This window comes from Pocillopora verrucosa, chromosome 6 (genome assembly GCF_036669915.1).
Source record: "Pocillopora verrucosa isolate sample1 chromosome 6, ASM3666991v2, whole genome shotgun sequence".
NCBI classification, from domain to species: domain Eukaryota; kingdom Metazoa; phylum Cnidaria; class Anthozoa; order Scleractinia; family Pocilloporidae; genus Pocillopora; species Pocillopora verrucosa.
In genome coordinates, this window is record NC_089317.1 from 19,547,856 (window position 1) to 19,571,341 (window position 23,486).

Sequence of the window (23,486 nt, forward strand, 5' to 3'; positions counted from 1 at the left end):
CACCTTTAAATTGCACCAGACATAATGATCTGAACTTTAACCTTTCTGATAAAACTAATGGACACGTCAAGATTAATTGTACTGTCTTAGAGTACTTGTCTCTAAGCATCCTGGTCTGCGGAGGAATCTTCTGCCAGGAGGTCCTTATTTACAATATATATTGCACCTTTACCTTGCGTCAGAATTGTTCCACGATTCTGCAATCAGGGCTAGACAAATTGTCCTGCACTGATAGCAGCCTAAGTTACATGAATTCGTTTCGCACCGGAGACGAAAGTCAGATTCTCTGATCGATATCGGCATATCTGAATTTCGTCTGGGAATTCTATGCAAATCAGCTTTATTGATCGCAGGACGAGTTGCACCAATGGAGTTCACAAGCAAATAATGTAATATTTGTGTTATTCATATCGTAGTTGAAAATGTTACCAGTTTCTCGAATCTTCTCTTTCGCCATGGCATTTCGTTTCACACAGTGCAACATTTTCACGATGTTTCTTACAATTGCGACGAGCCGAAAGACGTACAAAACAAAGTAAAAATATGAGGGTCATTTCTTGTTTAGATACTATTTTTCGTTTAGTGATTTGTTAGGATAGGTTGTTCTTCCTTTATCGTATATTCGATCGTTTATTTCTTTGTTTGTGAACGTTTTTATTGTAGCGATAAGATTATTAAATTACACAGTGTGTTTCACTGTTTTTGAGTCTATAGAACCGTTGTTAGGCAAGCTTTCTAATCGAAGGTTAATCAAGAAGCATACACCTTATTTTCCCATCATATTTAGCAGCACATTTTTCTTCATTGTACCTGCTAATTTTTTTCTTATGACAAATGGTTAAACAATTGGAGACCTTTTCCTTTGTTTTTTGTTTCCTTAATTCTTGATCCGAAGTCGCATCGTCATGTTTGTGGTTCGTGATTTCCTATGACTTGTTGAACTTTCTGCGGTTGTAGAGTCTCGAATTACTTCAGCGCTAAGGAAGTATCATAACACTACCTCGTTGAATTACTTTGATTGGCACTTCAAGGTATAAACCGTGTTCTTCTTGTTGAGCAATTGATCGTATACACTTGTATTATAGAAGATTTGAATTCCAGGCCCAGAAGCAGAGATTCTTTTTTACCAAATAAGCGATCTGGTGTTGACATCTTTGGCTCCGTTGAATCACGGGTGAACTTTTACACATTGCATAATGGAGAATCATTCATTTTGTGATCCTAGCGCGGTTATGATAGTTCGGTTTCTGAGAATGACTTGTCGACCCGCTCGCTGATTACAATGAAAGGTCGCAGAAGAAAGGTAGGTGAGTGATTTGTGAGGATTCGGTTGTAGTTTGGTTTCTTCAGAGTTGATAATCAATTCAGTTGCACATGAGTTACAAGTCAGAGCACGTTTCAGTGCGGCGGTTTCACACATGCATGGTTTATTTATCAAAGTTGTAAATTCAGTTTATCCAAACGGATGGATTCTTATTGAATAACTTATCCTATGTTAAATTGAAGATATAAATCATGTATTAGCAAGTTCGTAATCCCTGAACTGTGGACAACATGTGTTCGTTGCTCTAACCATTCGCTACCGATCCCTGCATATTTTAACGCTTTCTGGGCTCAGTTCCTCAAGCCAAGGGTTTCGTATGTGAAACATGAAACTAATTCAAAGCAATTTTTATTTTTCGATCAAATATTTCAACCTATTTGAAAAAACAGAACGAATGTCTCTTTTGACACACAATAACTTACCAAAACAATTTGGAAAAACTTTAGTTCGCTTTAATTTCAAGTATACGTCATGTCTATTTGCAGCTAATGAAAACCACAAATAAGTTTAATCTGTAAACCCGATACGAGAGGTTGCGCCAAAGCTGGCAACAAGAAAAACCATAATCCGGAATCATAAGACAAAGGAATGTTGATACATATTTTTCAGACAAATTCGACCCAGAGGTAAATTTTGAGAGAAACTTGTGAATGTGCTTCGGATTGCGCCGTCTCCCAATTTTGTTCGTTCAGTTCCCAGCTTTTTTAATGGTTTTTGAATTTTGAGAGTGATTAATTTGAATAAGTAACTTTTCTTTGCACTCGAAAGTTTATTTGTCAGCCGACTCCAAGGGATGGTGACAGCTTACCCAGCCACGGAGAGTTCCGACTCAGTGGCGCCTCCTAACTTCTAGTATGCGATCAGGTATAACGCGCCTAGCACGTGAATTGTTCCTCCTTGTATATCAGAGAATGGTTCTAATTAAAATATACAAGTATAGTATTGCAAACTAATTGTCCATGAACTATCATATGTTATTGTTATCCAATCAAAACAACCGAGCGTTATGCCTTTATCTTCTTAAACTAGCGTTCCCACAGTTAAATCCCTACGGATATTAGCTACATATGAGATGAGCTCTGTCTGACAGGACTATGAAGTGTTCGCTCCCACTGCTATAAACAAGAGTAAGTTTATGGCGGAAGAGAGCTCGATGAGACTGGAACTTGCTGTCAGTTCTCCGCGCACTGCACGCCAACGGTATTATATGGCATAGATCATTTTGCTGCTTGTTAATTAATGAGATAAAGAAAAAAAAAACCGAGAAAGACCTCTGATCTGCAGCTAATATACTCGGAGACTCTGACGGCGTCTCTCTTACATGCTATCCGTTAACTTTGCCTAAAAGATGCGAGCAATACGATTGATTATATGTTTCGGCCATTTCATATATGTCACTTAACTCAAACTCAATACAGCTTATTACATGCCAAATAAAATCCCTTAATTTTAAGCACGCAATAACGTTTTTTTTAGTGAAGCGATTCTATACAATATGAAATTCCAGATGCATTGTTCAGACTTTATTCCGGAAATTACAGAATATAATACAATTTCACAATAGTTTTTAGCAGTTAGGCCTTTCACAAATCAAAATATGCAGTCAGAAGCTTTTCACTCAGGATAAAGGTGTTTATTCTTATGGCTAAACCTGACAAGGCTGCCAAAAGCCTCTTACATCCCAACATCAGCATGCATATTCTCCATACTGTTCTACATACATTTCTTTAGGTGCTGACAACGAGAATTTCTTAAACAATCAAGAGCTTCTTTATTATGTGACATTTCCTTTATTCTTGATTCAGGGATAATATTGTACTGAAGGAGAAATTAATGGCTAATCACCCTTAGGAGTCAAAGGGTTAAACTCACATAATTAATTGCATACTGATCTCAAGCTGTAGTGAAAGTTTACTGTGAAAGTGTGAGGTACACTCAATATATTGTCTATATTCGATATACATGGTTTTCGCTGCGTTTTACACTGATATGTCTTTTAAACTCTTTTACAGTTTACCTCCTAAGATCGAACATCTGACGTCTAAGTCTCTAACTTATTGCCATCTGGCTATTTCCCCTCGTAGATAAGTTAAGAGAGAATTTCAAGAGTGCCATTACAAGAAAACACTCATCAGCCGATAACTCCGTCTATTCTACCACTCGTTTGCTCGATGATCAGTGATAAATATTGCAGTGGGAAACTACTCTCTAATCACTTCTAGGAGGAAAGAGAATAAAAGGACATATTATTTATTAGATCGTGACTGACCTCAGAATTTCGTGTCAACAACCAAATGCTGTAAACCCAGTAAAATTTATTCGATAGTCCTGCGATATTTTCCGTGTTTTCAATGTTGCTTTTTTCTCCATTTTACACTTTATTTAGTTGTATATCAAACTCAGAAATTTGTTTGAGGAATATTGGCCGCCGTTTGATATTTGTTTGATATCTGTTTGTTTTTTTTCCAATGGACAAAAAGAAGAATTTTTTTGCCTGGAATAGCTTTCACAAGCGAGGAAATTAAAATTACCCCCAAAACATTTTGTTCACATTTTAGAGTGGGTCGGTCGACATACTTTGGACCTCAGACTTTCTGTTAATTAAGCGCCCGGCTTAGCAATACTATTTCCCATTGGAAACGTCTCGATGATTTGTAATTATTGCGTTCATATAAGAGAACGAGTATTGAAGAAGTCATTGTAGCAAATTAACAGTCATAAAAGCATTCCTGGATTTCGAATATTTGCTGTTTCACTATGGCGTATGAAAACTAGACTCGGCTGAGCTTACAGTTACAAGTTTATCGCAGTCAGCGATCTCACCATATAAACCTAAAATACTTTGGTAGGACAACGACGCAACAGAAACCAAGAAGACATTTTTTTGTATTTTTATCATTTTTTATTTAAATAGAATTCTCCAGCGTGAAGTATACCATTCGTGAAACTCTCCAGAACACCTGCGTCAGGAATAACTGTAACCAAGACAAAAACGCTTGCTACTGAAGAGATTTGACGCAAAACACTTCATGAGAAGGCCTTTTACTCCGTCATTTGTAATATGAATAATACTACTACAGTTTCCTTCGGACCATACGGGCGATTTCGGTTATGACATTATATTAAAACTATTGCTAATGAATATGTGGTTAAACTACAGAAGGTCAACTATAACATAACGGTGCATTTGGGCTACTCTGATTGGGTAATGTTTTGATTGTGTCGATGACTGACCTCATAAGCATATGTGTGCTCTCGAAAAGTCTCTGGAAACTTGAATAAAAGACCGTGCGCTTAGGATTACAAACAGTGTAAAAATCCAGCTTTGAGAAAATTGAGAGGGGCAAGCTAACTAAACTGAATTTTTTTTTTACATACAGAGAAATGAGACTATCGTTAAAATACAACAGAACTGAAAATTCTCTCTAATGGTGAGGTGGACTGTCCAGTGTTTTTGAAGCAAAATGGCCTTGTATTGACAATAGAGACCTTTAGCAAACCACAACGGCAACGGTAACGAGGACTTGACAAAACAAAAGATATAAAGAGCAGAAAAATAGCTCAGCACGTGCGTTTTAAAACTGTGTACACTTCATAGCTTTCCTCTGCAAAATAACAAAGTGAAATCATCAAAATTTGCGTGGCCCAAGAAAGGAAACCCCGACGGCAAATTATTCAAGTTCCTAGTTAGAACTCATCGTCGCTATCATACGTTGTGCTGAGGTTAGCTTTCGGCGCCGGAAGAGATGGTAAACACATCCAGTCAGTCGCGAAATTCCAACTAAAAGTATATTCATTTTTAAATCGACGTCTTCCTTGGCGTTGCCGTCCTAACTGCTAGAAATCCTTAATAAGTTTATTTGCACGTGCAGCGAGTGTAGTAAACCTTAAGATTAGAGTTGGAGTACAGTGAGAGTCACTTCCGCTGGAGGTCGGCGTGGTAAGCATCGCTGATCTATGACATAATAATGCCTCTTTGTTAGGGTAAGTTTCGTGTGAAAGTTCCTTCACGTTGGTAAACCATTCGAGTGGTCTAATCAAGATAGCGGAAAGGAGTTAACAAAAAAAGAATTATTTCATTCGCTTGAAAAGGAAAATTAAACAAAAGCAGAAAATAAATTACCTTGCAGACACCGCCAAATCACGAAGTTTGAATTTCAATGATCTGACAGAATTGTATTTTTTTTATGGAATTGCTGCAGCTTTTTTCGCTGTCTCGAGTCAAATTAAGATAAAGGCTTTTTCTGCAAGGAAAGGAACGCGAATATCACTGAAGATACCGCCACGATTTTCTTATTCTACTTGTTTACGATGTTTACCTTCGGCTGTAGTCAAATCTATGATGGAATAATCTTCCAAAGGGTCTTGCAACCTTTGCAAGTACATTATGATGATGGAAAAGTTTATTGGTTTGTTTGTAGCTGATATTTATCGTGAAAAGCGCCGGAAAACCACCGGCACAAGTCCCTGGCTCAGAAAAATAAATAATGAATAAACAGATGCGTAAAAAAAAAAACAATCTCCGCCCTGTTTGCCTTTAAAACTAGAGATTCTGCCTGCATCGAGAATATTTCTTGCCTTTTCTCTCTTCAACTTGCAAAGAAAGAGTAACGATGAGCATATATAAAAGCTTTCAATCGGCATTCACTCTTTCTGATAACAGGGTGACCCTTTTGTTTGTCATCGCTGATAAGTGTTACCATAACAGATTGTATCATCACTGTTCGCCCAATTGGCTCTGGATAAAATCTCTACGGGTCATCTAACTGAAGCACCGCAGGTAGTCTTAGTTAGGCGTCTTTGCCTTTTGATGTCATGTGCTCAATTTGTCCGTGAAACAAAACGATTAGCAGTCCGCTTTGTTAGCTAGTAATATTGCTGTAGGCGCACTCTTCGTCTGAAGTTCGTCTGAGGAACTAGCGGCGTTTTCCTGTCACTTTTAGCAGCTGAACTCCTAGTGAGACAACAAATCGATCGAGAATTAGTCCCAGGAATTAACACATACTTTGGTAAGCTCATAAACAAACAATTATTTTAATGAGGATGATTTCATTTTCACTTATTTGTTTATTTTACATTTGTTAGCGATATCGTGTCCAAATGGCATCCATGCAAATGTTTCCCGTCCTAATCTCTCTATTGTTGCTGACTTTGTTGGACCAATTGAGTGCCGTGTTTCTAAAACGAAATTCATTTTAATTTTGGGTCTTTGTTTGTTACGACCCGTGGTATGCAAATTTCTAGAGTTTTCTAAAATTGTATTATTCACGAGATAGTTAAGTTAAAAACGCTGATTTCTAATCATTTTGCCGCCTCCTCGTTTAAATCATTTGCCAAAAATTATTCGTGAACACAAAACTTAATTTCATGAGGAGGCAACTGGAGCCCATCAGAATGTTCTGAAATTTACACCGGATGTAAATTTGACTACTGCGCACTGGTTCCTCGAAGGACGTTTTGACCTGATTGAAGTTGTCACTTATAAAATTCATTATTCGTTCAACCCTTGCAGGGAAACTGCAAAATTTATTAGAACCTTCGCTAAACTCTCGACAGTTCTTCGTGGTATGAACAAAATTAAAGGAAATTTTCGCACCGGAAATTTATGATCAATTCGAGTCGAAACTGTACGTTGGTGACGTTAACATGGTTGTCTTCGTTTGTGTTGCTGTCTTTATTTCCTTTATTACGGATATTATTGAAAATTGTTTACGTTTGTTTACGCAGGAACTGTGGCTAAGTGCTACTTCTCAATCGTCTGAAAATCAAAGTTATGGAGGAGAGCATGGTCGCTATTCGATGAAAACCCCGACGATGTCAACCAAACCGTTAGAAAATGGAAATAGTATGGCGCTACCCGAGCATCCCAAGCAATGGAAATCACGGCTGCAGAGATTCCAGAGTTCGTTGAGAAAGTCGATACGAATTAAGAAGGGAGTTTCGCCACGATCAGCCTCTCTTTTTGGCGGAGAATATCGAAGCGACCTCAGCAAAGATCATCAAAATGGCTGTGTGAAATATACCGCAAAACACGTGAGCCGGGAAATTTTGCCAGCGAAGGAAAAACAGAATGGAGTGTCACACAAACACCTTAATGGGATAAAAACAAGTTCGCACTCACATTACGTGAATGGGAAAACATCATTTGACAGCTATAGTTTTGATAATCGGAAATTTGAGCAAAACAAAACAAACGTCAATAGCGCTCGGAAGAAAAAGAAAAATTCCGCGGGTTCGACTCCGAGCCTTGGTGCAAATGAACTCATCAGCGAGCTGCCAGATTGCGGTCACGAAACATCATACCGTCAGAAGAAAACATTCAGATCAAAGCGACAAAGGGCAAAGACAAACACTGAAAAGACATCTCTCTCAAAATCTAAGAGCTTAAGTATACTAACGAATTTATTTAAGCGAGCAAGTCATTCAAAGAGAGAGCATGACCGTGGGAAAAGTTTGTCTTTCACTGCACCTCAGTCTCCGCTATCGGACCATTTATCAACAGATAGTAACAACACTAATTTCGATACATTGGTAACAGATATTGTTGTCAGTACCTCATCCATTGACTCTTATTGTGATAACGATTCCCGTTGTAAAGATAGCAAGTATTATTCTTTGAAACGCTCAAAAAGATCACTGGTTTATCCGAACAACAACATTTGCAGGTCGCTTTCTATGGACAATTCATTACAACCGTGCACTGATTCACTCATGGAAAAATCGCGAACATTAGCTGCAATTCCACCTTGTATAAAAGTGGAGGAATATCAAGAAAATCGCGGATGTTTCGAGAGATCGCTCACGGTTGAATTTAGCCCTGGTTCCTCTGGGTCAGTGTCAATTGAAACGGGACCTGCATATGATCAAGATATGACGGCCTCTCCGCATTCGTGCCGAGAATTCGAAGCGGTGGACTCGTTTTCAAGAGGTACTCCAAAAGGTGGCCTACCGTTCGAAAGCAAGCGAAATATCACCCGCAATGCCGAAAGGAATCGTGACGCATGGAAAAGACGCTCGGCTCCTCCTATCTTGTCAAATTTTGCACATGAAGACCCGTTGAATATTGGATCACCAATTTTCTTTGAATTGAAGACTGATATTGCTACTGAAGAAGACAGCCGTGCTCACTTGGAGCGTGATAGTCTCAGGGAGCAGACTATTTTTCCCGAGGAGAGGGATTTATCTTCCAAAGCTGTCGAGTGCGCTGAGCTCACGGCAACCGAAATGGGGAACAGCTTATCGTTAGGGGTACAAGGGCTTCAAAAACCGCGCAAGTGTAGTTCCAAAGATGCCAAATTCAAACTAACGATCCTTCGACCTCAAAGGAAAAACGGAAAAACTTTAAACGATAAACTTGATGGCGATGTGGATCATTTTATCCAGCAGCCTGAATACATGGAATGTTTCGAACGAGAACTTGACAGGCGGAATTACCTGTTGAGCCACGGCTGTTCGGGTAATGAACTTACAAAAGACAAATCAACCCCTTTGTGCGAGGGTACTGAAGCGCTCTATGTGCGTGAAAAGATGATTTATGCCTTTGACGAAAATAATTATTCACAAGATTTTTCCTCTGTTAATTTCACAACTCGCGTGATCACTGGCGAAAGTCTATCCGAGGAAAAGTTGACTTCTGATGAAAATACAATCTGTGAAAATACGGGAAGTTTACCGATTGACAAAGTAAACAAAGAAGACATAGTTTACGAGGAAGACTTTTGTTCTCCGACTTTTGGACAAACAGAGGACGACGAATCATCGCAACAAGGAGTTTGTTTATCTTGCAGGGAAACGAGAATCGAGTTAAGGAGTTCTGAATTAAATAGATGCTCTCTCGTTTCTCCTGGTCCTTCGCCGAGTCCCGAGAACTTTAAAGACATAAAGTTGCGTGATCATACATGTACATCTTCTGAGTTAATTACCAGTGGCTTACGTGCGAATTCTAAGGGCCGCCAAGGATTGGCTGAAAGTCTTAAAGTGAAGAGTTTGCCTTGCTTGCCGGTAGGGCCTTCAATTCACAAGGAAGCAATGTTTAACAGCTTTCCAGACATTAGAAAATTACACATACATAATCTGACACAAAAATTCCTCTCAGAATATGGAAGTGACAGTTTGTCATCATGTAGTTTAAATTTGGAAAACAGTTGTGAAAATGATTCAGTTGTTGAAAACAGTGGATATGAAATAAAGTCACCCCCATGGGAAGATGTCACGAGGAACGGAGGATTCTCTAATCATTTGTGCCCAGAATCACCAAAGGAGAGGCAGCGTGCCTACAGTACCAGGATACCCCACAGGTCTCCAGTACAACAGGTGCTACAGACAGAGAGTCGCTCAGTTTCTTGCTGTCAATTGGACAGTAATGATGATGATGATAACCCTGTTTCATATACCAGCCCACCCTATGTCAGACCACGCATTCAGAGTCTTGAACAACTACCACCATGCACAGCAGAGGTCATCCTCAAGAAAAAGAAAAGTATTATGCGCAAAACCAGGATGAGACACACCACCTCACTGTCCTGTGTCGACAATGTCTTCAATGATATGATTGATAAGGGCAAGCGCCATTCCTATGGTGGTTATGATGATGAAAGCTTCTTGCAGCTTCCACAAACATTGCATAAATCTCACAGTGCTGAAAGCCCATTGGATAGTTGTAACAGTTCTATGCAATCTCTGAACTCATCATCATCGTTCACTGAAAACGAACTGGGAAGCAGCTTCTCTTTTGCATCTCAGCTGTCCCTTCCCGTTGCCTTTGATCAGAGTTTGGGTCGTTCACGCAGTGTGCCTGGACTTCTTGGTGTTGACAACCCCCAGCCTTCACCCATCCCAGAGGAACATTCTTCAGTGGACTGGACTTACCTGTCAGGAGAGAACAGTGATGAGGAGGATGATGAGGTTAGTTATTTAATTCATTTCATAGATGACTGAAGAAACTTTTGGTGTTAAGTACAAGAACATCAATTCCACCAAAAATGTTGCCACAGATTGAAAGACAATGTGCTGTGGGCCAGTAACAAGTGGAAATGATTTGAGCAACTAAAGGTTTCTTTACCCATCTTTTTAATTCCCCATTTCATTCTTCCTTTCCTTCATTCAATGAAGGAATCAATTCATCAATGAATCATTAATTCACTCTATCATTTTCACCCCTCTAACTCCCTTGAGTGACCAAGGCAGAATTTCTCCTTACAATATCAATACAACTTCAAGCAGATAATTAATGAGAATAGTGAAAAATATCAATCAGTAGATTATTAGTTGATCCAAAACCAAATTCTCTAAAAGCATAAGAATTCTTTGGCAAATAGTAAGGAGAATTATTTATGAGATCTTGGGAGTGAAAGCAGTTAACGCCCTTTTGGATTTGTTCAGTCTCTGTCAGGTACATATATTTGTTTACATTTAGGCCTGGAAACTTTTTTATGAGACTCCTTAATAACCCTTTAACTCCCAGATTAAATTTATAATTCTCCTTACTGCCAACCATGCAATTCTTATAATGTTAGTTCAGAGAATTTAGTATTGAATCAACCAATTATCCCTAAATTTATATTTCTTCTTTATTCTCATCACTTATCTGGTAGATATATTGTATTGTTATTGTAAGGAGAAATTCTGTCTTGGTCACTCGTGGAAGTTAAAGGGTTGTGGTGTGCACCATTTTTTTTCTGGTTGCTTTTCTTTATATTAATTAGGTTTTGATGAGCATTTTGGTTAACAAGGGGCAGATTTCATCCTCTAGACAAATAACTCATCAATTTTGGTGACAGTTTTAGATTCAAATACTCTTACGTACTTCACTTATTTGTTTGTCAAGTTTCATTTTTAGTCCTTCTTTGCATGTTGTCTCAATATTTTACAACTGAACCCTATGACTGACTGGTTTCATTCAGTTTAAACCTAATTACTGGTCACAAACTGTCACTAAGTATATCTGATTAAATCAGGTAACAACTGAACAGTGAACTCCCCCTTCCTCTCCCCCCCCTCCCCTCCACCTATTCAAATGGCACAGGGAAGCCCTCAGAGCAATGACCCAAGGGAAAACTGAGAAATTGGTGGTAAATTGTTCACACTGATACAGAATGAAAGTTGAAGAACGCACAATCAACTTTTAAACTATTTAAGATCTTTTTCGATTCATAAAAACTTTGTTAAGTTCTTTAAGAAGTGTTTTAACACAACTTCACCATTTTCTGATCGGTCTAATTCTGATGCAAAACTTGCATTTTCTCGTTTTATTTTAGCCAGCAAACTGCTAGCATGCGATCATGTTAATCCACTTTTTATATGAATGATAAATTGATTTAATCCTAAAATCCTCGAGAGGATTATTATTATCAATGTTTAGTACTCTGTTTTACTGGAAAACTGTTGTATTGCAGGACAAAACTCGCATGTGATCGTTTCAAAGATAGTCACTTTTACATGAATTTATCTTCAATAAATTATAATAGCTTTGGAGAGCGAAAAACATAGAAAATGTTTTATGCCTAGCACAGGTCATCAACTGAGATTTAGGGACAGAAAAGCAAATTTAGCGTTGAAAGGTAACTGTGATAATGAAGCTTTATCTCTGCAAATTGCCTGAGGTTTGCAATCATGCTGCAAGCATGGGACAGCTTGCATTCAGCTGGAGTTTGACAGCTCGGCCCCAGGCGTTGAAAACTTTAGGCTGAATTAGCATTATTGACGTTGTTCAGGGATTCTGTCAATCGCAAGCAAACAAAGTTAACGATGGATATATAGATCGTATTTCAGTGGTTTGCCAGCTAAATTAGTGCCAGGCAGAGCTATGTTTTGATTATAAACTCAACCACATTTGCTCTCACTGTCAGTTGCTCGCTGACGATCACGTTGAAAAGTCATTAGCAGAGGCAATTTGAAGTCGAAGTGTCGGTCGTAAGCGCTCCTCACTCATATGGCCACCTGGTAGAAAGATAATCATGTACTTGAGCATAATATGGCAGTTTGGATTTATCTTGTAATGTCTGCTCTCTTTGGTTGTTAAAACCATTAAGCTTACGGCTCGGCGTTATATTACCAGGTAAGACTATTCCCGTATCGTCTGTCCAATCGCGATTATTAATGTTGCATTAGTCTGTAAGCTAATCCAGGTCTGATACCGCAATCGACATATTGAAAACGTTTATAATCTTCCAGAATCGCTTTGAAATCTATTTTCCAACGAAATGTGCGTTTTAAATGTCCTATTTTTGATCATTATGATTCCGTTAATTTCTATTCCTTCCAAGTGGGCTTAAATGTGTTTTGAAATGCTTGACCAGTGTAGCATACGAGTAAACACGATTCTTGAACATTACTAAAATGTTGTAAGTGCGGATGATTATATAAATCTTCTATCCGTTAGCGACTTTACAGCTTGCGTTATTGATCAATTCGCGCCAACAAGTTAGACATGTAAGCGCGGCTCTACATATGTTTCCATTCGGCGATGATGGACATATCAAGTTCAAAAGTAAAATGGCGCACTTGAAAAACTTTAAAAAGCTGTCATTCAGCGAGCCAGACAAGAACATAAAAATACAGAAAGTACATTAGTGTGCGATACAGCTAATAGAACCGCAAATTCTGCTTTTGTTTATGTACACCAAAGCCAAATTCATGTCAAAACGACGTTTTTATCACGAGAGTTAGAATTTCATTTCATCTGTGTGTAAACTTAAATAATCCAGATCGTGTTTGATCCAGCGTCAAAATTTGGAGTTTTAAAACACCCATTCACAAAGCTAGAAATTTACCGCGCGCATTAGTATCTTCTGTACAATGTTTTTATTCCTTTTTCCCTTCAGAATCTAGCTATTAAATATCAATTATACCGACGCAGTAAAAACACATTTCCTTCGGTGGTGCTAAAAGCTTAAATGCGTCAAAATCAGTGCGCAAACAAACTATAAATAGCCTCGGTTAAAATCGATGGGCTATCATTTGAACGTAATCCATAATGATTTATTTCAGTCACCGACAACTTAATTGTTTTTGTCGTTCGTGAAAGTGTTCACGTCTTAGTTTACTTGAAGTTTGTTCACAGAAGAAAAACGCATTCCAGAGGTTAATCACAGAGTTTTAATTGTTTCCTAATTGTGGCACTTCTAATATTTTATTCATTACCATTAACTTTCATTAATGGCCGTGGGAATATTTTCTAGAGAAGGTGCCGAACTTGGGAGAGTCATTTTATTTGCATTTCTTTATCCAACCGCCTTTGTTTGAAATTCGAATTTCTTGCATTCTTGATTCGAGAAAACATTGATCCTTTTTGCATTTTGGTTTCTGACCTTCTCAATACACAACTAATATTATCGATTCTTCTCAAAATATCTGAATAGTAACACTGTTTCTCTCGTGTTGGCCTAAAAGATGGGCTGAATATTGTGGAAACGTGCCAAATTTCCAAGCCGTATAATTGCTAGACTTTGGGATTTTAGAAAGAGGAACACAAAGTACCATGGTTGAACTTTTTCGGTCGTTGGAATGAATATGTCGTCTTCTTTTCTCCTGTTTACATATATCACTGAGAACAATGTAGCTTTCTTTTTTGCTATATTCAGCGTGTAGACTCTTATACATATATATCTTTAAAAAAAAAAACGTGTGAGCAGTAGAGGGGTTTATTTCTGCCATTTAAAAAATATTTGTCATTTTTTAATTCGTACAGTTGACGCCATCATTTTGTATTTGTACATTTTGTAGCGTATCTTGCAAATGTAAACTGGAATCGTCTCGATTTTTTATTTTTCACAAGGTTGAACTCACGTTGCGATACAGGAGCCACATTGAAGCGTCCGAATATAATCAACCCCCCCTATTTAGGATAATGATTTTTTGGCGAAGATGTGCATGCAAGAATCACTTGGATAAATTCTTTAGTAAAATATAAACAAAGGAGATCGATATATCGGTGCTTAACTTGCCAGTTTTACTTTTAAAGAATCCATGTTTCGGATGAGAATACTTTAATTTGAATAATTTAAACGAGATCAAATCAGTGCATGCCTTTTCACATGATGCAAATTTTTCCCTGGTATGATATCTTAATAGACTGTGGTTTCATTATAAAATCTACAAGTTGGTCTAAAAGTGACTTGAGATTGGCGAAGAGAGTCCGATATTATTTGTTAAAAATAAATACAAATGTCGGCTTAGTTCGCTGATGGTTCTTGCACTATACGCTGTAAACGAATGAAATATTAAAAAAAGAAGGAAAAAAGAAACGTTTGAGTGAGGGTAGCTTACGAATAGGGTTTGACCTTACAAGTGTTTACTGCAAAGGTTACTGAAGTTGTAACGAGCTTGCAAAGTGGTTATCATCTTGCTTATTGGTGAAGCACGTCAAAGGAAACTCACACGCGTCATAAATTACTTCGCGAAGGCAGTAGTTAAAAAATACATCAAACAAACTTCGTCAGTACAATATCAGCCCTGCTTCTTTTAAATCAATATTAAGAAAGCTCGAAATTGTTTGATCCGCGCGAACAAAGTCCAACTCACTTTTTTTTATTTCCGGTTACGCAATAGATGGATGTACCGGAAGCATTTGCAGAAGCTCTGTGGGATCACGTGACTATGGACCCGGAGGAGCTGAGTTTCCAAGTGGGTGACATCATCACTGTGCTGACTATGACGTCATGTGACTGGTGGTTTGGACAGGTTGGCGACCGGGTTGGTTGGTTCCCTGCACCTTTTGTTCGGGTAAGTGGAGTGTTTTTGAGGAATGAACTGGGATAAAATAAATTTAGAGTAGTACTTCTATGAGGTAATGCTTCTCGTCCATTGTTTTCAGCTCGAACTGAAAGTAGCGTTCTTAGTTTAGAGAAATTTTTAATTGAGTTTCGAAAGAAATTCGGAATTGCCCTCCGTTTTGATTACCTCGCTATGTGATTGGTCCAGAAAACTCGCGCCACTTTTTCAGTCAATTAGATTCCAAACCAAATTCAATGGCGACCTTGTTACTCTCGTTTTCCCGCGTTTCTTGGGAAAGACTTTTTTATTTCCCCTATTTATTCTCATGAAAGTATGATGAACAACGTACAATATTTCGTTTTCAACCGAGCAATATTCATCATCACCAAGTAGTCGTCATACAATTAACAGGGAAATTCAGTAGCAATTCTGATATCAGCGTTCACTGCTTAGGTTCGAGTGTCACAGACTCTGGCTGCGGACGAATTCAAACTTGCTCCTCCTGTGCGGACCAGAAAAGGAACCAATGAGGGATTTCTCTCAGACAATGACGTCAGGTCACGTGTCGTCCAAGAAATCCTCAACACTGAGAGAGATTATGTCAAGAACTTGGAAGATGTGGTGGAGGTGAGCTGGGGCACAGTTGCTATCTCGAGCAGAAATCAAGCGTATTCATAAACTCTATTTTGCGAACGTTGCTTAGAGGAAAAAGACACTGAAGGGAAAACACCAAAGAGGAATTTGTAAGACATGTAACCTTTGCACGAAGATTGAAATAATTTCCCAAACCTTCGGTGTGAAGTGGCTTTATAAATATCTTTGTGCACAATTCTACACACATTGTGAGAACGAAATGTTATGATGGCAATATATTTTAAACTTCTGTTTAGGTTTGGAGTTATCTTATACCGTTGTTTTCCTGAAGTTACTATCAATTTTCAAGACCATGATTATGGCGTCCATCCCCTCCTTTACTTTTCCTTTCATGCAGAATCACGTTTGCCTTGATAACTTTTATGACTTGCGCCTTGAAAGTGAAATTTTGATTTTCTTTTCACAGGGTTATCTTAATCAAGCCAAAAAGAGAACGGATATGTTTACCGAGGAACAGATTACCAAGATCTTTGCTAATATCGAACAGATATATCAATTTCACCAGGAAATATTGAGGCAACTGGAAGAGTGTTTCGTGGAAGGAGACCCGTGTGCGTCTGAGATTGGTGCTGTGTTTCTAAATAATGTAAGTCTATCTCGCATACCATCATATTGCATCTTGTAGCTTTAATCAAATCTCAAGTGACCTGAACCTTTTTTTATCATTTCCTTTTGCTATTTTCGCTACACAGAGAAAGGGCTTTGATATTTACTCGGAGTATTGCAACAACCACCCACACGCAATGGCAGAGCTGAAGACATTGAGTGAAAGCAACAAATACAAACAATTCTTTGAGGTATGAAATAATTTTTTTTTTTACTAACGAATCGGGCATTATTTTTGTGGTGCTCTTTAAGTTTCCTCTTGTACATAATCAAACCTCACCGTCCATTACTTGTCAAGAGCTTGAGGTCGCATTTCTTTAATTTTTCACTTTCGAATTGCGCATTATTTTTTATTTATGTTGTTTTATTTTTTTTTTGAATCATACTTTTTGGTCTACCTCTAGGCTTGTCGTCTCCTACAGGAAATGATTAAGATATCGCTTGATGGGTTCTTATTGACTCCAGTTCAAAAGATCTGCAAATATCCTCTGCAGCTAGCGGTAGGTTTGCTATGTTTTTTCTCTATATCTTTTGGTTTGACCAGTCATGGATTATTTTTATGGCCCAATGGTATAGTAACTATTACATTTTGATGCTGAGATCTGAACAGTGTCTAAGAACACGGAAATTCTTTAGACTCCCGCCATTTTGAAATATAGTACTAATGGTGCCATGAAGGCAAACAAACAGAATTGTTAGAGTTTGGAGGAGCCCCCGAGAAGAAGCTCATACCAAGATTGCCACTCGCGTTAGACTACGTTGAGAAAGAAGATAGTTTGTCTGTTGGTCTTCTAGAATGAGTTTGAACGGAAAAGAAGTGAAGCAAATCCTGTGTTTGATTGGCTGCCCGTTCGGGATTACCCGCTACCCGTTCAGGATTACCCGCTTTGCTCCCACTAAAGCGAAATTCTTGGAAGGAATCTTTTTTCTCGTGTTAGACTTTAATTAACCAAACTTTTTCGGTTTAGTTGGCTAGAATAGTGTGTGGGGAATAAGTAAGGAACCCACACTGTCGCTTTTCTCTTCCAGATTTTAATTTCTCGGATCCTCTTACGTACACAACAAAGTCATATATCAGACTGACTAAAACTACAATCAATTGTCCTTTTATCTTATGGACACACCTTGATCAAACGTACGCTGATTGGCTAAAAAGATCTTTTAGACAAAAGATAAAGAAACTCATTCATCAGAGCAGACAGAACGTGACGCTTGATCTTTGGGCCGATATTTCACAATCATTACATCAACATTAACTTAAATCAGTACTAAGTGTCCTATTTTCGACAAGTGCCTTGCTCGTTTTCGCATTTTTTATTGGACATTAGCTTCGTGTTTTAATATATTAAAACACGAAGCGAATGTCCAGCCACTCGAAATCACGTATGATGAATGTGTCTTCAAACTGCAAACTGTTTATTCTCAAGTCTATATATTTATCTTTCTTCTCCTTGCGCAGGAGCTGAAGAAGCACACAAGACCAACCCACAAGGATTTTCAGACGGTGAAGCAAGCCCTGGAAACAATGAAAAACGTCGCCTCGCTAATCAACGAACGGAAAAGAAAAGTGGAGAGTATCAACAAGATTGCGAAGTGGCAAAGCACGATTGAGGGGTGGGAGGTGAGTGAAGATCGACCCCAGGGGGATGGGAAGGGGAAGGTAGTAAGGGGGAAGTTAAAGAGAAAGATGTCGCTACGTTTGATCGAGGCACAATTTAGTTTAAATTGTTGGGCGATACAAACGATGAAATTAAGACATAAGAGGAGTCGTTGTTGTCGAGGAAAGATATCTTGAAGAGAAGAAAAATGTTATGACAAGAAAAGAATGGAAGCAGTCCAGTGCAATTTTGTTTCAGACTTGGCCAGTTCACTTCCAGGACAGTTCGAACTGGAAACTGAAAAAGTTCCTGGGAATGGGGTGTCAGCTTTGATAGCCTAACATATTACATCGAGAAATTAGTAGTATTAGTGTGGTATTTGTGAGCGTGTAAGTGTCGGATATTTGTGCTCTCCATTGAACGCTTCGTTTCTTTGTTTTTCTTTCTGAAGGGCGAGGCCGTTTTAGAGAAGAGCTCGGAACTGATTCATTCTGGTGACGTGATCAAGACTTCCAATGGGAGCTCACAAGATCGTGTCATGTTCTTGTTTGATCATCAACTTGTTTATTGTAAAAAGGTGAGAACTAATGATTCATCAAGGCCCAGGGAAACACTTGTGTCACGTTTTCTAAACTAAAAGCAGTCCTTCCTTTTCTGCCAAATCTTCCTTGCGAGTAAAAAATATCGCGGGGAAAAAAAATGATATTAGCGCGCCATGCGGAACTCTGGGAGTGAGGCTACAACTTTCCGTATATCCACGCAGCGTGTTCACACCATTTTTTTTCCGGAATAGTTTGACTCGCGCGACAGGCTTCGCATGAAAAGAGGGACCGCTCGGAGTCTTCACGTCCTCCGTTGCTGAAAATTAATTTCTAAGAAAACTACTTAACAACTTTTTTAAAAAAATTGTGTTTTAATTATTTTCAGGACATTTTAAAGAAGAATGGTTTGACTTACAAGGGAAGAATTGACATGGATGACTGCTCGGTTGTTTGGTTGAATGACGGGGAAGGTAAAAGGAATGGATCTTGTTTTAGATTGGCTGTCCTTATTAGCTATAGAAGGCTTTCCAAACTAATGTTGTAAAACTAAAATCAAAGGCGCGACAAAAGGCGATCAGAACAAAGCTAATGATCACAAAGGACCCATCCCATATCAAAATATTAACATTTGAGCGTTCCTCAACGTGGTAATAGACGGCGAATAACAGAGTCGCGGCGTGCTCAAGTCTTGTAATTGATTGTTTAAGAGGCGTGTAAGTTTCTTGGCCAATCACAGAGCGTTGTGGAGCAAAACCAATGCAGTCCTGGTTTACTTTTTACTTCTAGTTTAAAGTTGGTCCGTTAAATCCATTTAATCAAACCGAGTTCGCATAAAGGCTTTGCTGAGCTGAAATCCGCCTTTGTTATTGATTTTTTTAGAAACTTTAGACAGATCGCCGCTAAATAACGCGTGGAAAATTTACAACTTTAAAAAAGAAAGATGGTACATTTTCTACACCAAGAAAGCCGCTCAGAAAGAGAAATGGATGAAGGCGTTCAAGGACGAACGACGCAGGGTCAGTGAAGACGCCAAAACAGGTAATTAACTTTATTACTGAATACCTCAGTATTTTCGCAATATATCTCTAACTAATTCCCCCCCCCCCTTCTTCAAGCGTACGACTACTTCTTCCTTCCACTTTTCTTTTTGTTTCTTGTCGTTGAAGTTGTTGTTTAGTGTTGTTTTTTTTTTTTTTGGGGGGGGGGGAAGAGGGGAGAGGATTGTAAGAGGCAACCTTGGTGGAGGTGTGTCAGGGTTTTTTCTTCTCGAAACACTTCGCCAAATTTTTGTCAAGTTTATTAATTGCAATCCGTGTTAACCTTAGGACCCTTAAGAACGACTAAAATCTAATTTCTCCTCACAAGATCACTTCTGAATTACACATTTAAGTCACGAGAAAAAAGGAAATGATCAGCAACTGAAGAAGCTTTTGATTGTTAAACAAATTCTCCTCGTCAGCACCTGTGGAAATGTATAGAGAACAGTATGGAGAATATTTACACCGATGTTAGGGTGTAAAGGGTTAAACTTTGCTATTCTCGACCATCTTTGTTTCTTTTTCGTTTTATTTCACCTCCTTTAGTTGTTTCTCCACCCCAACAAATTTTATTTAAAAAGTTTTAGTGTAATGTGTTGTAATTTTTAATGTGAATTGTTGTTGTATGTTTGATCAAATCGTGCCATTCTTTCCGGCGGTCAAAAGGGAGTGGCGTCTTTCATAACAATAATTATTATTTTTGACTAAATTAAGTTTTAATTGTTTGGGTTTAGGTCTTATAATATCACAAAACACCAGAAAAGCTGCCATGACAGCCGCCAAAGCATCCGTCAAACAGAAGAAAGTCAATGGTGAGTTCAGATTTTTTTCTCTCTTTTGAGCCCAGGGGTACACATCGAACAAACAAGGTTCGAGCCCTGGCCGCGGTGCATAATGTTTTTGGTATGACCAGCACTCTTACAGTGCCAAGCTTCACCCAGAGAAAATAATTATTGGTTGTAAATTATGAAGAAAGCTTGGGAAGGAACTGTAGGGTAAAAGGGTAGGGTAGAACAGTGGTGGATAATCGATCCCAAGCTTAACTGTAAATTTGCTTCGTGGTACAGAAACCAGATTCTTAGTTAGCCGAGGGGCAGGTAGCGCTGTTCCCCCCCCCCCCCTTAGGAAAATGTTTCAGCCATTTTATTAAATGTTGTCTTCGTGGAGTGTTGGTCAGATTTGGTTTGATTCATTGCCCTTCTCAGTCGAAAATTTCCAGCTATGACCTTGGAAACCTGGTTTAAAGAGACTTGGTTGATTTAAAGAGACTAAGATATTACACTCAATTTGTAGGGAAGAAAGAAAAACCGTTCTTGAAGTCACAGTCCACGACAGAAATAAAACCCCCTCCATCACCCACCCTGCGTTTACCAGATCCGGTATCAAGCGCCGATCTCAGAGAGGAAGACGAAGAAGGGGATTCCTTCGGAAACAGAACATCTGTTATAAGAAGAAGCTTTGGTTTACGAGGCTCGAAAAAGAGCAAAGAGAAACGTTTGAGTTCGGTCTATTAACGAGGCAAGTCCAGTGTTCTTCTGTAGTCTTAGACCCCTTATCTGTGAATTTTACCGCGATTGAGGACAGGACATGATGGCGGACATCACTTTCTGGGCGTTGAGTCAGTTCGTGAAGGATTGGAAACGATATTTCAGTTCGCATCGCAAATAAGTGCCTGGTTCTGTGCAACTGAGAGTGATTTTGTGACTGGTTCGATGTGTGCGCGTCATTTATGAGTGGACGAGAATGATCTGAACACCTCGGATTCCGAAACATGGTTTGAACAGGAGTTCGTAAAAAAACTCTACCAACTAGTTGAATGGACCGGGTCTGGCTGTGTGTGAGGAGCTTGATGAATAATACTTCATAACGTCTTTACGTTTATGTAACCAGAAGTCAAATAAGAAATTTAGCACGGAGAGAGGATACTTCTAAGATACGTGCGAAAGTTGTGACGATTTTGTCACTTCCGCTGAGGTCAAGCGTTAGAAGATTTCCCTGTCAGGAATTACACAAGGGTCAGAGGGCATTCAGCAGCATACTTTGCATGCTCGTTCCTAGAACAGCGCGGAACCGTATTTGACAGAATGAATGACTCTGATCGAGCCAGACCTATCCTGACCCGTTTGGCGGGTGAAGCAAACTGTACCGAAATAACCAAATTGGAGGCGAGTTTATGCGACTTTCTGGATTAGTGGCGCCGGCGTCAACTAGGGATCATGGCCAACTGTTCGCAGGCGATGTATCACCCTGATCCACTAGCTGCTATTTAAATCTTTTATACATAATACGAATGATGGATTATTTTTTATTAGATTTAAATTTATTCCAGCATCTGGAAGGATAATACTTAATCGATATTTCCTCTCACTTACTTACTTTCGGTTTTAGCGAATAAAGTGGGCGTGGCGTTTAATCAAAGCCTTAATCGAGTTATGACGACAAAAGGTCACAAATTTTTTATCAGTAATTCAAGTAGATATAATTTTTCTAAGACCCGGCTTTTAAGAGTGATATCTTCCATGACAAAGCAAATGTTTTCAGCTTAATTTATTAAATTTGTATGTTTTATTCTGAAGTTATAAACGGAGGGGGCGCGGTTAACATGGTTTCATAAGGCGACCAGGGCCAAATTTAATTCGGTCCCAGCTCCCTTTGTCAGCCTTGGCTGCGGGGAGGTAGAAGGAAGAGTCATCTTATAAATTTGTAATCAGTTAAAAAAGACAATAATACCGTTGAGAATCAAAGAAGATGAAAAGAGAACAATTGATAGAAGTCTCAAACCGTGTACACTAAGGAAATCCATTTGGAGATATTTTATATTCCGTGTTGTATAGGATCTGTTTATAAGAACTTAATAAAAGATATTTTATATTGTCTATTTGTCTTAAGTGATTCCCAAACGCTTTCGTTTACTACGAGTGTGATGGGGCGGACGCAGACATCCATCGAATCTAACAACGCCGCATCGGAGAAATGTTTTATATTAACGGAACCTCCAAGCGTCCATCGAATCTCAATTTGTTTATTAAACTTGAAAGCTCGTAAAAACTGAAATACAATAAACTAAAATGAGCCATTACCATACAATATATATACTAATCGAAATGTCCTGCACTCGAACACGCGGGGTGTTCCCTCGCCTCCGTTTCAGCTAAGGGGGGGGGGAGGGGAGAGGAGGGAAGGGTACGGCTACAAGTAGGTTAGAGGTAAGGGGTAAGGGGAAGAAGTGGGAGGGGGAAGGTATCTGTGGGCTGGAGGATGGTTACATATGTCGGTGTACCGACCCTCTGACCCCATTTTTGACAAACGTATTTCATTCTGCTACCCTTTTTGATTCAGTAATTGTTGTAGGTTGTCGTATATCGACCTGTAGGAGGTGAACTGTGCCATAACAGGGGTGGATCCAGGGTAGTTTACCTGATTTCCGGAACTCACTCAAATTTTTTCTGACCTAGTTAAATGTTGATAAAAGTACTTTTGGAAAACACTCTAATTTCCCTTTGGAAACTACTGATACTTTTGTGGAAATCACTAAACGTCTTCCAGAAATAAACCATCTTCCTGTTTTACAGTTATTTATTAAAGAAAATACGTTTAGAATAACTAATTTCGTTATAATTGCGGTCATGAGGCGTTCGGGAGCGCTCCGGATCACGCGCTGGCCTTTCGAGCTTCGATTACACCTCGGAAACCGTCGGAAAATGTTCGTGGAGCCAATCTTTACGTCCTTGTTATTTGGTGACAATAACAGGCGGAACACAGTCAAAACCCCTCACGATTGGCTAGCAAAGATTTCGTCATCGGAACTCACTCAAAACACTCTTCTGATTGGCTAGTTGTGTTTGGAAACTACCTTGGAAACTACTGACAAAGTATAAAAAGGGCAGTTCCTCCCCCAGCGGGTCTCTTTCGTTGCTCCTACAATACAAGTACTTTTGAACTTGCACAGGGGTTAACGACGGAATTTACTGTTAAACGTTTAAAAAATACTAGTGTTATGACTCGCGGAGAT

General features: G+C 38.9%; 1 protein-coding gene across 4 annotated transcripts; it reads left to right on the forward strand.

Annotated features, from left to right (window-relative positions):
* The first annotated feature begins 966 nt into the window (after positions 1-966).
* LOC131792765 (uncharacterized) lies at positions 967-22,329 on the forward strand. Of its 4 annotated transcripts, none has more exons than XM_059110174.2 (13): positions 967-1,307; positions 7,052-10,228; positions 14,873-15,046; positions 15,491-15,664; positions 16,098-16,277; positions 16,384-16,488; positions 16,702-16,797; positions 17,757-17,918; positions 18,347-18,472; positions 18,823-18,907; positions 19,317-19,475; positions 20,209-20,286; positions 20,768-22,329. In XM_059110174.2, exons 2-13 carry the CDS (start codon positions 7,124-7,126, stop codon positions 20,986-20,988), a joined length of 4,665 nt encoding a protein of 1,554 aa, XP_058966157.2. In that variant the 5' UTR covers positions 967-1,307; positions 7,052-7,123; the 3' UTR covers positions 20,989-22,329. The 4 variants fall into 4 exon arrangements, with proteins under 4 accessions (XP_058966157.2, XP_058966150.2, XP_058966179.2 ...); XM_059110167.2 differs by having other exon boundaries at positions 967-1,303; XM_059110196.2 differs by lacking the exon at positions 967-1,307 and adding an exon at positions 6,268-6,333.
* Positions 22,330-23,486: the final 1,157 nt, after the last annotated feature.

Coding starts and splice junctions, on each gene's coding strand:
- LOC131792765 (XM_059110167.2), top strand. CDS start 1,283: ATGAAAGGTCGCAGAAGAAAG. Junction 15,665..16,097: donor ACTTGGAAGATGTGGTGGAG/GTGAGCTGGGGC, acceptor TTCTTTTCACAG/GGTTATCTTAATCAAGCCAA. Junction 20,287..20,767: donor CAAACAGAAGAAAGTCAATG/GTGAGTTCAGAT, acceptor CTCAATTTGTAG/GGAAGAAAGAAAAACCGTTC.